At 46.4% G+C, this 12,609-nt stretch overlaps 1 protein-coding gene across 1 annotated transcript in view; it reads left to right on the top strand.

The window, feature by feature from the left end:
• The window catches only part of LOC126992891 (uncharacterized), a 30,405-nt gene that overhangs the window by 15,238 nt on the left and 2,558 nt on the right, over positions 1–12,609 (top strand). Inside the window, 8 exon segments of the mRNA XM_050851722.1 lie at positions 2,377–2,584; positions 3,842–3,979; positions 4,323–4,491; positions 5,548–5,647; positions 6,171–6,316; positions 7,836–7,949; positions 10,282–10,455; positions 11,327–11,401. Of these exon segments, the coding sequence (XP_050707679.1) occupies positions 2,377–2,584; positions 3,842–3,979; positions 4,323–4,491; positions 5,548–5,647; positions 6,171–6,316; positions 7,836–7,949; positions 10,282–10,455; positions 11,327–11,401 (1,124 nt within the window).

The raw sequence follows: 12,609 nt of genomic DNA, 5'->3' as shown, positions 1-12,609 counted from the left end.
TGACTTTCCATCGTCTCCTTCATTCCTTTCATTCCTCCTTCCTCCATATTTCATTCCTTCATTCCCTTTCCTCCAATTTCCTTTCCTTCGCCTCCTTCATTTCTTTCCTTCTACTTAATCCTCCTTCCTTCTTTTCCTTCATTCCCTTCCCTCATTTCTCTGTCCTTCGTTCCTCAAGTTGTAACAAGAAATAAGAGGTTCGACTACGAAATACGTGGCGTTAAACCCAAAAGCGCTCAGTGCGTCAAGGACCTTGGTGTTAAAATCGCATCAAACCTCAAATTTTCACAGCAATGTATTGCCACAACAAATAAAGCGACCAGAATGCTGGGATTCATTAGGAGAAACTTCTCATTCAAGAATAAAGATAAAACACTTCCACTGTACAATAGTTTAGTCAGACCTTATTTAGAATATGCAGTACAGTTATAGTCTCCCAACCACGAGAAAGACATTGCAAAATTAGAAGGATCGCAACGTAGGACAACAAAGATGATCTCCTTGCGCAACAAACCTTACGACGAGAGGCTCTCAACCCTTAACATGTTCTCCCTTGAGAAACGTCGCCTCCGAGGAAAACTGATCGAATGCTTTAAAATACTCAATGGTTTTGCGAATGTGGACAAAGCCAAATTGTTTTTGATCGATGACACTTTGTGAGCGAGAAATAATGGCATAAAACTTAAGTGTAAACAAATAAATTCAGACTGCACAAATTTTTTCTTTACCAACGTTGTAGAGCAAGAATGGAATAAACTTCCGCCTTCAGTGGTCCAGTGCGACACGACGGAATCATTTAAAAACAAGCTCGACCGACACTCACTTCAACTTGATATTCATTAAAGCAGAAATGAAAAGTCTTGTTGGCAGCAAACATTATATTCAATAGGATTTCACTCAGGTTAAGGACAGACCACCTAGTTTGGACCATAGGGTCTGTGTGGTCTGAATGTCTATGTAAAGCTATTCAAATTCCTTTTTTGCATATTCCTTCCCTCTCCTTCGTCAGAGGCTGTTTCCTCCCTCCTTCACGACCTCTCCTCCCTTCTTCATTTCCTTAGCTCCCTCATTCGCTCGCTCGTTCGCATTTTACTCTCCCTCCTTCTCTCCCTCTTCTCCCTTCCTCCCTCCTCTCCTCCCTTCTCCCTCTTAAGACGTTTCCTTCCTTTCTTCCTTATTTTCTTCTTTATATTATTCTCCATCTCTTATATACGTTCAGACATTTTTCTTCTCCCTCCTTTCCTCTTTTCTTTCCTTCCCTTCTTCCCTTTTGATCTTTTCTTCCTTCCCTCTTTTCCTTCCTCCCTTTCCTTCATTCCCAGCACGTCTTTCCCTCCCTTCTCTTTTCCCTTGCTAGCCCTTTCCTCCTTCCCTCACTCTCTTCCCTCATTCCCTTCCCTCCTTCCTTCCTTCTTCCACACTTTCTCCTCCTAATCTAACCCTTCTCCTTCCTTCACGCTCTTCATTTTTCTTCTATCTCCTCCTCCCCTCTTCTCTCTTCTTCCCTCCCGCTTTCCCTCCCCTCTTCCTTCCCTTCTTCTTCTCCTTCCCTCTTCTCTTTCCTTCCCTCCCTCTCACCCTCCTTTCACACCCTTCTTCCCTTTCAAACCCTTCCCTCTCCCATCTTCTCCCTTCTCTCTCCTTTCCCTATGCCCTTCTTCTCTTCCTCTTCCTCAATCCCTTCCCTCTTCTTCCTTCCCTCTCCTCACGTTTCCCTCTTCTTCCTTCCTCTCCTCTTCCTCACTCCCTTTATCTCCCTCTTTCCTTCCTCCTTCCCTCTCTCCCTCTCCTTCTCTTCCCTCCTTCTCCTAATTCCCTCTCTCCTCATCTACTCTTCCTCATATTCCTTCCCTCATGCCCTACCTCTTCCTTTTCCCTTCCTATCTTCCTTCTCTCTCCCTTTCCTCTTTCTCTCCTCCCTTCTTCTTCCCTCCTACATCTCTCCTCCTCCCCTTACGCCCTTCATCTTCTTCTGCCCCTCTCTTTCTTTCCTTGGTCACACTCTTGCCCTCTTCTTCCCCCTTTCTACTTCACCCTCTTCATCTTCATTCCCTTTCTCTCCTCCTTCCCTCCTTCTTCTCCTTTCCTCTTCATTCCCTCACGCCCTTCTTCCCTCTTTCACACCTTTCCCTCATCTTCTCCACTACTCCTTCCCTTCTCCTCCCCTCTTCATCTTCATTCCCTTTCTCTCCTCCTTCCCTCCTTCTTCTCCCTTCCTCTTCATTCCCTCACGCCCTTTTCCCCTCGTTCACACCTTTCCCTCATCTTCTTCACTACTCTTTCCGTTCTCCTCCCCTCTTCATCCTTCCCTCACACTACTCCCCCCTCTTCATCCCTCCCTTCCCTACAGCATCTCCCTTTCTCCCCCTTCTTCAGGTCGTTCCACCACTGCGACGACAGCTGTTACTTCAGTCAGCTGGAGGGCCCGGACGGCGAACCAGTAGAGGGCCTGGACGGACATTGCGAACACTGGGTATTTGATCTTCAGAACCAGACCGTGGAGGACTACCCCAGCGAGATGGTCTACAAGGAGGTGTTTGAGGCGATCAAGCACGGGGATTTCATCTTTGACGTGCCCTACAAGGTGAGTGTGAGGGCGTATGAGGGAAGATAAGATAAGATAGGTGAGGAGTATAAGGGAAGATAAGAAAAGATAGGTGAGTAAGGTGAGCGTGAGGGCGTATGAGGGAAGGATGGAGGGGAAAGCGAGGAAAAGTGAAAGGGGAATTATTGGTACAGGAGGAAGAGAATACGAGGGGAGAGGGCAGGAAGACAGGAGGGAGAAAGAGATGAAAGGAAGAGAGGGGAGGAGAAGGGAGGTAAAAAGAGGAGGGGAGGGCAAAAAAGAGAGGAGTGAGGGGTAAGGGGAGAGAAGAGAAAGGGAGGGAGGGAGGAGAGACAGACAGGACAGAAAGAAAGGGAGGCATTAGGTTAGAAGGGAGAGAAAGAGAGGAGAGGAACTGGACAAGAGGGGAGAGAAAGAGAGGGAGGAAGGGACAGAGAAGGGAGAAAGAGAGGGGGTGGAGGGAGAAAAAGGAGATAGGGAGGGAGAGAATATAAGTATGGGGGAGGGAGGGGGAGGAATGGAAGGGAGAGTAGGGTAAAGGGTGGCTAAGGAAGGGGGAAGGGAGGAGTTCATCTCTAACGGAAGGTAAGTATAAGGTCGTATAAGGGAGGGATGGAGAAGGAAAGCGAGGAAGGGAGGGAGGGAGGGAGGGAGAACAAGGAGAGAAAACAAAAGGGTGTGAGGAGAGAAGGGAAGAAAAAAGGGAGGAAGGTGGAGAGGGCAGGAAGAGAGAAGGGAGCGAAAGAGTGTGAAGGGGAAGAGAAGGAAGAGAAAAAGAGAGAGAGGGAGGAGGAACAGGAAGAATAGAGAGAGGAAGAAGAGAAAGAGATAGGGGAAGGATAGGAAGGAGAGTGTATGAGAAGGAGATAAAGAGGAGAGAAGGGAGATAAAAAGTGTGAAGGGGAAGAGAAGGAAGAGAAAAAAGAGAGGGAGGAGGAACAGGAAGAATAGAGACAGGAAAAAGAGTAAGAGATGGGGGAAGGATAGGAAGGAGAGTGTGTGAGGAGGAGATAAAGAGGAGAGAAGGGAGATAAAAAGTGTGAAGGGGAAGAGAAGGAAGAGAAAAAGAGAGGGAGGAGGAACAGGAAGAATAGAGAGAGGAAAAAGAGTAAGAGATGGGGGAAGGAAAGGAAGGAGAGTGTGTGAAGAACAAGACGGGAGAAGGGAGATAGAGTTGAGGAGGAGAACAAGAGAGAAGGGAGATAAAGAGAGTGTGAGGGGGAGAGGAGGGAGAATATGCACCCAACTTTACTCTTACATCTCTGACTCCCCCAGAACAACACGGTCCAGGTTGGCTACGAGGCGAATATGATGCTGCATTACCGAACGCCTGACCCCTTGGACCCGATCAGGATGCAGTTCATGCTGGAGAACAGGCTGATGACTGTAGCGGACCCGGACGACACGATTGCGGTAGGTGTGGGGGGAGGGGGAAGGGAAAAGAAGGGAAGGGGGAGATGGGAGGGGGTGTTTGTGTTTGAGGAATAGGGTGGTTGTGTGGGATGTGGTGGGTGGGGTTGTGTGGGGGGAGGAGGGGGAGGGGGGTGTTTGTGGGTGGGGGAAAGGGGGTGGAGGGAAGGTGTGTGTGTGTGTGTGTGTGTGTGTGTGTGTGTGTGTGTGTGTGTTCCTCATCCTAGTCTTCCTCTAAATGCTGATGTGTTGCTCTTTCTGCTGTTTTGTGCTGCCCACGCGTTGCACGGTACCCTCTAGTTCCCTTCCTAATGCTGTTCCGTGCTGTGTCGTTCCTCGTGTCTAGGTGGCGGACCTGACGGAGTGCATGGTGCTGTGCGTGGGCTGGCTTCGGTACCGCTGCGAGACTATCATTCACCAGCGCGACGAGGGGCTGTGTCTGCTGCTCTCCCGCCACTACCACGAGCTAAACCAAACGGAGCTGGTGCCGCACACACACTCCTACATCCACGGCCGTGAGTGTGCGGGGAGGCGGGGGTGGGTGGGTGGGGGGGAGGAAGCAAGAAGGGAAGTAGGAAGGGGCAGGAGAGGGGAGGAACGGGGAGAGGTTATGATAAGGAGGTAGGAAGAAAAGGGGGGAGGAGGGAAGTAGAAAGGGGTAGGAGAGGGGAGGATGGGGGAGAGGTTAGAATAAGAAGGCATGGAGGAAAGGGGGGGGAGGAGGAAAGGGAAGCAAGAAGGGAAGTGGGAAGGGGTAAGGGAAGAGGTTAGGATAAGGATGTAGGAAGGAAAGGGGAGATGGGGAGAAGGAAGGAGGTAGGGAGGGAGGGATGAAGAGAGAGGGAAGGAGAGAGAGTTGAGGAGTAGGAGGAAAGGGAGAGGTTGGAGACGGGAGAAGAGAAGGAAGGAGAAAGGGAGGGAGAGAAGACTTATTAGGGAGGTAGGGAAAGAGAGATGAGAAGGGAGGGAAAGGACAGCAAGGGAGGCAGGGAGAGAGGTGGGAAAGAAGGATTGAAGGGAGAGAGGAAGAAGGGAGAAGGGAAATGAAGAAGAGGGAAAGGAAGGGAGAGAGGATGAAGGAAGGAAGGGGAAGGAAGGAAAGGAAGGGGAAAGAGAGAAAGGAGAAGAAAGGGATAGGAAGGGAAGAAGGAAGGAAGAGAGGGATGTAGGCAAGAAGGATGGGGGAAAGAAGGAAAGGGGGAAGAAAGAAGAAAGAGGGAGAGGAAAGAAAGATAAAAAGCAATAAATGATAAAAGAAAGAGGGACAAATAGATATAAACAGATAGATAGATAGATAGATAGATAGATAGATAGATAGGTAGATAAATAGATAAAAGATAAACATAAAGAGATAAGTAAGAAAAACAAGATAGAGAGATTAAAGAAGATATCAAGCAACACACACACACACACACACACACACACACACACACACACACACACACACACACACACACACGTACAGTTGACCAGAAAAATGCGATTAGGTAAGAATACATACACTCTCTCTCTCTCTCTCTCTCTCTCTCTCTCTCTCTCTCTCTCTCTCTAACCCTTCCCTTCCCCCCCAGGCAGCTACCTCGTGGACTACAACCCCATCCTCGGCGGCGTGGCCCTCAACTCCACGGGGCCGACCTACTCCCCTGTGGAACACCTGGAGACGTGCGCCAGGTAAGGTGGGGAGGTAGAGAGGTAAAGGAAGGGGTGGGGAGGAGAGGAGAGAAATAAAGAGGTAGAGGAAGAGAGAGGTGGGGAGGGGCTGGAAAGACTCATTCAGTATCCATGGTATAGAGGAAGGAGGGAGGGAGGGAGGAAAAAACATGGAGGAAGGGAGGCAAAAGAGTGGGATCAAGGGAGAGAGAGAATGGAAGGGAGGAAAGAAAGAGAGGAGGGGAGGTAGAGGAAGAGAGAGGTAGGGAGGAGCTGAAAAGACTCATTCAGTATCCATGGTATAGAGGAAGGAGGGAGGGAGGGAGGAAAAAACATGGAGGAAGGGAGGCAAAAGAGTGGGATCAAGGGAGAGAGAGAATGGAAGGGAGGATAGAAAGAGAGGAGGGCAGCTCTGTACTCCCCTACCCTCTCCCTGCCTGATACTCTCCCTCACCTTCTCCGTCTGTTACTTTGCCATTCCCTCTCTCTGTCTGCTCCCCTTTCCTCCACACTCTCCCTCATTCCCACCCTCCCTCCCCCCCAGGCACTGTTCCGTAGAGACCAGCATCACGTGCCAGAGCTTCGAGTACTGCCCGTCCAACCAGATTTGTCACCTGCACGCCGAGCACTTCCTGGACGTGGTGGATGACGGCGACTACACCACCGGGACGGCCTGCATACACTTCTCCCGTGAGTCCGGTTCAGTTGAAGGTTGGAGGATAGCCTTTGCAACGGCCTCCACTTCGCTTCCTCCTGGCTATTCTGGGGTGGTTGTAGTGCGCTGTTTTTAGTACTTTTTACCCTTATATCCAGAACTCATACAGAACCCGTTTCACTTTCTCTTTGACAATGTGGTGAGTGTGTTATATAAGAGGGAAGAGAGGGACGTAGGGAGGGAAGGAAGGAGGAAAGGGAGGAAGAAGGGAATAAGTTAAAAGGAGGGAGAGAAGGAGAGAAAGGGAGGAGAGGAGAGAGGAAATGGAGCGGAAAGAGGGAGGGTGAAAGGTTGGAAGGAGGTCAAAGGGAGCGAGAGAGAGAAAGGGAGAGAAGTAGGGAGGAAATAGATAGATAAGATAGATAGATATATGGATAGATAAAAAGATACAGAGGGAGGGGAATGAAGAAGCAAAGAAGAGAAATAAATAAAAGAAAGATAAACAAAGAAAACAGAAAATAAAGGAGAAAGACGATGAAGGGAGAGAGAGAGAGAGAGAGAGAGAGAGAGAGAGAGAGAGAGAGAGAGAGAGAGAGAGAGAGAGAGAGAGAGAGAGAGAGAGAGAGAGAGAGAGAGAGAGAGAGAGAGAGAGAGAGAGAGAGAGAGAGAGAGAGAGAGAGAGAGAGAGAGAGAGAGAGAGAGAGAATCAAAATAAGTATTAGTATGGACGGAGGAGGAGAAAGGATTGGGGCGAAGGGAAAACGGAAGGAAGGGAGGGAGGGAGGGAGGAAGGGAGAATGGAGGGGAGGGAAGGAAGGGTTGACAGAGTGATGGAGGGAGGGAAAGATTGAGGGAGATGAGACATGATTAAGGGCGGGAGGAAGGAGGAGACAAGGGCAAAGGGAGGGAGGGAGGGGAGGAAGGGAAGAAGAAAGGAAGAAGGTCAAGGGCAGAGGAAGGATAAAATAAGGGCAGAAGGAAGGAGGAGAGGAGAAACACTTGAGACACTTACTAATAACCTTAATAATTTCATGCAGAGATTTTCTTTTATTAATATTAGTGTTGAATTTGGTTTGTCTGACCAGTGAGCACGAATTTGTTTCATGAGGATAGAGGGACCTGACCGCGCTCCCCGACTACAAGAAACGGCTCATTTTTCTCTCTTTTTTTTTCCTTTTTTTGGGGGGGTAATACTGTTTGGTTATGTTGGTTTCTTTCTCTGGTGATGAGGAACAGTATGAATTTAATATATTTACACACACACAAAAAAAAAAAAAAAATCGCAAACGCACAAAATTCATAAATACACATGCAAATACACTTACTTAATTAACTACAGCCATTTCTAAAAGTCAAAGAGGGGGTCAGTCGGGTTCCAATGAGTGTTTCTTCAAGTTCATGGTACAGAAGACTCACACTACCACCTGGGTCATAAAACTACCCCTGGAAATGCCCACAACTCCTACGAAAGCCTTGTCAAATATGTGTCTTGTAATACGAGCCGTACTGACGTGCCCCTCCCAGTGTTCTCATCGTCCCTTCCCTCCCCGGCAGGCAAGACGGACAGCGACTTCACCAAGTACGAGGACCAAGGCCTGACGCCCTCGCTGCACTGGGTCGTGGCGCGCTTCACCAGCTCCGAGGCCTGCGCCAAGATGTGCATAGAAGGTAGGGAGGCTTGGCTGTGGGAACTACTACTACTACTACTACTACTACAACTACTACTACTACTACTACTACTACTACTACCACTGATTCTTCTCTTCTTCCTTCTCCTCCTCTTTTTCTTCTTTAACTTTTTTTTATTTTTCTCCCTTTTCTTTTTCTTGTTTATTCTCCTTTTTCTTTCACTTATTCTTTCATCTTTTTTCTTCTTCTTGTTGTTACTTATACGCCACTAGGAGGAAAACCAAGCCATTCTAAGCGAGGTTTTGTTCTGTGATTTGCTTGTTAAGGAAGTACAGATTAAAAGGAATAGGAGTCCGAGGAAGAGGAACACGAAATTCCATATTCTTAAACGTATCGGGCTCCCATTACGACTTTTTTCCAAGGCCACAGAGAAGATTTGCCGGGTGTTGTAGGAAGGCTTGGTATTGTCACTTAGGTACACGCCACGAGTAGGTAATCCAAGTTGCTAGAGCGATAGGAAGGCTCGGCGACACAAGCAAGAAAATTAAGTTCCATATTCTCACACGTAACTAAAATGTGCATCTCTTTTTCTTTTCTAACTTTTTTTCTCCTTTTTCTTATTCTTTTTTCATCTCCTTTTTCTTCCACTTCTTCTTCTTCTTCTTTCTTCTTTTCTTCTTCAATCCTCCTTTTCGTATTACTTAAACGCCGTAAGCAAGAACATCAAGCCATCCCGTGAGAGGTTGAGTTGTTACGTTATTTGCTTGTTATGGAAGTACAGGGTAGGAGGAAGAAAGGGAGGATGAGAAAGAGATGGATGACTTAGGTAAAGGAAGTCATGGATGGCAAAATTAAGATGCTATAGACAAATAAGGAGAAAAGGCGACGTAGGAAAAAAAGTAATGAGAATGGATGTAGAGGGAGGAGGAAGAGAGGAGGGCTGAGAAAGAGATAGTTGGATTATGTAAAGGAAGACATGAATGGCAAAATTAAGATGCTATAGACAAATAAGGAGAAAAGGCGACGGAGGAAAGCAAATAATGAGAATGGAAATAGAGGCAGGAGGAAGAGAGGAGGGTTGGGAAAGATATGTATGGATTATGTAAAGGAAGACACGAAAGACAAGATTAAAATGATATAGACCAGTGGCTCTTAAACTGGGGGGGCGTTAGTAAATTATAGGGGAGCGCGAGCCCCGGAGGGAAGGTTGGAATCTCTATTGCTGGAGTATTTGGAATTATTTTAACAAGAATATTGCCAAGTTTATGAAAAATGGAATAGTATCGCCTTTATCACCCTAAGTTTTCAATAGTGTAGTTAGGCTTACCATTGTTAATAAACCTGGGAGTGAATTGAATGTACAAATGCAAAGGAGCAGCGAGTAGCGGGCTTTTTTTTATTATTGTTTCCTTTTTTGTGCCCTTGAGCTGTCTTCTTTGTTGTAAAAAAGTAGGGGGGTGGGGGGGGGGGGCGAGGAGGGAAGGACCTGTTTGTACGAGGGGAGTGGAAATGAAAAGTATAAGGCCAGAGAAGTGTAAGTAAGGTAAGGAGGAGGATAAAGACAGGGCGAGGGGAGACGAAGGAAATACAGAAGCTCCCGTATATACCAAGTGTTTGCAGAGTCAGGCTGGTATAACAAGACACTTCCCATTCTCACATCAGATATTTCTAAAGGTCAAAGAGGGGGTCAGTCGGGTTCTAATGAGTGGTTCTTCAGGTTCATGGTACAGAGGAAGGGTCAAACTACCACCAGGGTTCTAAAACTACTGGAAATGCCCACAACTCCTATGAAAGCCTTGTCAAATATCGTCACCCTCATAAAATAATCGCCTAAGTCATTTTTCAGCGATTTCCAGGTTTTTGTCTACATCAATTTTTTTAACACGTGACGCCCGTTTTTGTATAGTTGTCTTCGTCATTCAGGGTTTGAGTGTTCTAGAAGTGGCCTTTTCATTTCTGCCTAAATATTAAGCCAAATGAGATGATGACACTTCTTTTCCTATTTCCTGTAAAGTAGAAAATATTGACTTTGGCGGTTTGCTTACGAAGGTGACGACATGTGTTCTTGGGCGACGAAATGTTTTATAATACGACCCCAAGAACCTCTGATATAGACACATGATGAAACGAAAGGAGGACGATATAGGAAGACAATAATCAGGACACCTCTTCTCACGTAACTGACCGCTCTTTCGCCCACCTCTTCGGATTATTTACAGGAGCAGCGAGTAGCGGGCTTTTTTTTAATTGTTTCCTTTTTTTGTGTGCCCCTGTGCTGTCTCCTATGCTGTAAAAAAAAAAAAAAAAACAGTCATACACAAACATACACAAACACACACACACACCTCTACACACACTCCCCTTCCCTCAGACGCGAACGAGGTATGCCAGAGCTACGACTTCTGCGCTAAATGCAACAACAACAACGTGGGTGTGTGCGGCGAGGAGAACGTGAACGGGACTGGCCTTTGTTTCCTCGCCACGCACCACCTCGGCGAGTCCGGGCTGTCCCTCACCACCGCCAAGGGATGCGACCACTACGACCGTGAGTATGAAGTGTTAGTTAAGGGTTATATAGATTCACACACACATAGACACGAGTTAGAGAGAGATAGAGAGGTAGATAGACAGATATAGATAGATAAATAGACATACAGATAGATAGATAGATAGATAGGGCCAATTTTACAGTCCAGTGCTGCAAATTTGTGAGCCCCCAACCAACACACACAAAAAAAAACTACGAAAATTCATTGTAGTTCTAGTGTTTGGCGTTGATATAAAAATGGAGGAGGGAATTTTAGGACACCGCACAGGAAATCTCTTTATTAGTATCTGGTATTGAGCAGAAATTACGGATCATTGTGGTGAATATAGCTTGGTTTGGGAGCTTGCAATGACCCTGTGTTGGACTGTCGAACTGGGCATTAGACACGAGTTAGAGAGAGATAGAGAAGTAGATAGACAGATATATAGATAGAGAGAGAGAGAGAGAGAGAGAGAGAGAGAGAGAGAGAGAGAGAGAGAGAGAGAGAGAGAGAGAGAGAGAGAGAGAGAGAGTTGAAATTAGTCTTAAGTGTTGAAACGATCTCTTAAACTGCTTGTGGTAATGTTACTACTACTACTACTACTACTACTACTACTACTACTACTACTACCGCTACTACTACTACTACTACTACTACTACTACTACTACTACCACCACTGAGTCTTCTCGTCTTTTTCTTCCTTCTCCTCCTCTTTTTCTTCTTTAACTTTTTTTCCTTCTTTTTCTTATTCTTTTTTCATCTCCTTTTTCTTTCACTTCTTCTTCCTTCATTTTCTTCTTCCTCTCACTCTTCCTGTCTCCTCCTCCTCCTACAAACAACCACTACTACTACTACTACTACTACTACTACTACCGCTACTACTTCAGGTACCACATTCGGGAACCAGGACTACGCTAGCTGGATCGCCGGGCAGAAAGAACCCGGCAAATCCTACACGGGAGGTAAGAAGTTCCAAGTGTTCATCAATGTTCGCAAATTACCGTACTCATCGCCTTACATTTCCGTAGTTTCTCACCGATAATTACAGCAAATAAAAAACAACAACCTAACAGACATCAATAAATAACAGTTTTAACGCTAACTTTAATTATCTATCGTTATTGGTGAAGGTACGAGAGTTTGAGGCCTAAAAAGGATAAATGCGATGTGGTGAATACGATAATTTGGAGACGCTGGTGTTAATGTGTTGCTTAAGGAGAGTGAGAGGGCGGGGAAAGGTGTGCAGGGAAGGGTGAGGTGATGAGGTGAGGAGGAGGGGAAGGAGGTAAAGGAAATGGAAGTAAAGAAAAGAGAGGAAGGTTGGAGGGAAGGAAAGAAGGAAGGGAAGAGAGAAAACGAGGAGGGGAAGGAAGAAAAGAAATGGAAGCAAAGAAAAGAGAGGAAGGTTGGAGAGAAGGAAAGAAGAAAGGGAAGAGAGAAAAGAGGAAGAGGGGTGAGGGGAAAAGAGGTAAAAGAAAGGAAATGTAAGAAATGGAGGTAAAAGAGAGTGGGGATGTATAAACGGAAGAATGTGAAGGAGAGAGTGAAGGGAAGGGAAGGAATGGTGTGAGAAAAAAAGACTGGGGGAGGAAAAGAAGGAAGGAATGAAAGAAAAAAAAAAAAGGAGGGAGGAAGGGAGAGAGGGAGGGAGGATGAAGGGAAGGAAGGAAGGAAGAAAGGAAGGAAGGAAAGGAAGGAAAGGAAGGAAGGAAATAAAGGGAGGAAAAGAAGGAAGGAAAGAAGGAAGGATAGAAGGAAAGGAAAGTAAACAAAGGAAGGAGAAGAAGAAAGGAAATAAAGGAAGGAAGGAAAGAAGAAACGAAGGAAGGAAGGAAAGGAAGGAAGGAAATAAAGGGAGGAAAAGAAGGAAGGAAAGAAGAAAGGATAGAAGGAAAGGAAAGTAAACAAAGGAAGGAGAAGAAGAAAGGAAATAAAGGAAGGAAGGAAAGAAGAAACGAAGGAAGGAAGGAAAGGAAGGAAGGAAAAAGGGAGGCGGGTAAAGGTCAGCTAATGAAATGAGAATGAAGGTGACAGGTGTAGCATATCATCACCACCATCACCATCACCATAATCACCACCATTACCATCACTATCACCATTACCATCAATCACCACCACGCCCTTCCTTCCCACTTCTATCACCACCACGAGCAACCACCAATTTATCACC

This window comes from Eriocheir sinensis, unplaced genomic scaffold (assembly GCF_024679095.1).
Source record: "Eriocheir sinensis breed Jianghai 21 unplaced genomic scaffold, ASM2467909v1 Scaffold514, whole genome shotgun sequence".
Classification (NCBI taxonomy): Eukaryota; Metazoa; Arthropoda; class Malacostraca; order Decapoda; family Varunidae; genus Eriocheir; species Eriocheir sinensis.
The sequence above is the reverse complement of the archived record's forward strand: the minus strand, read 5'-3'. Positions and strand labels throughout refer to the sequence as shown.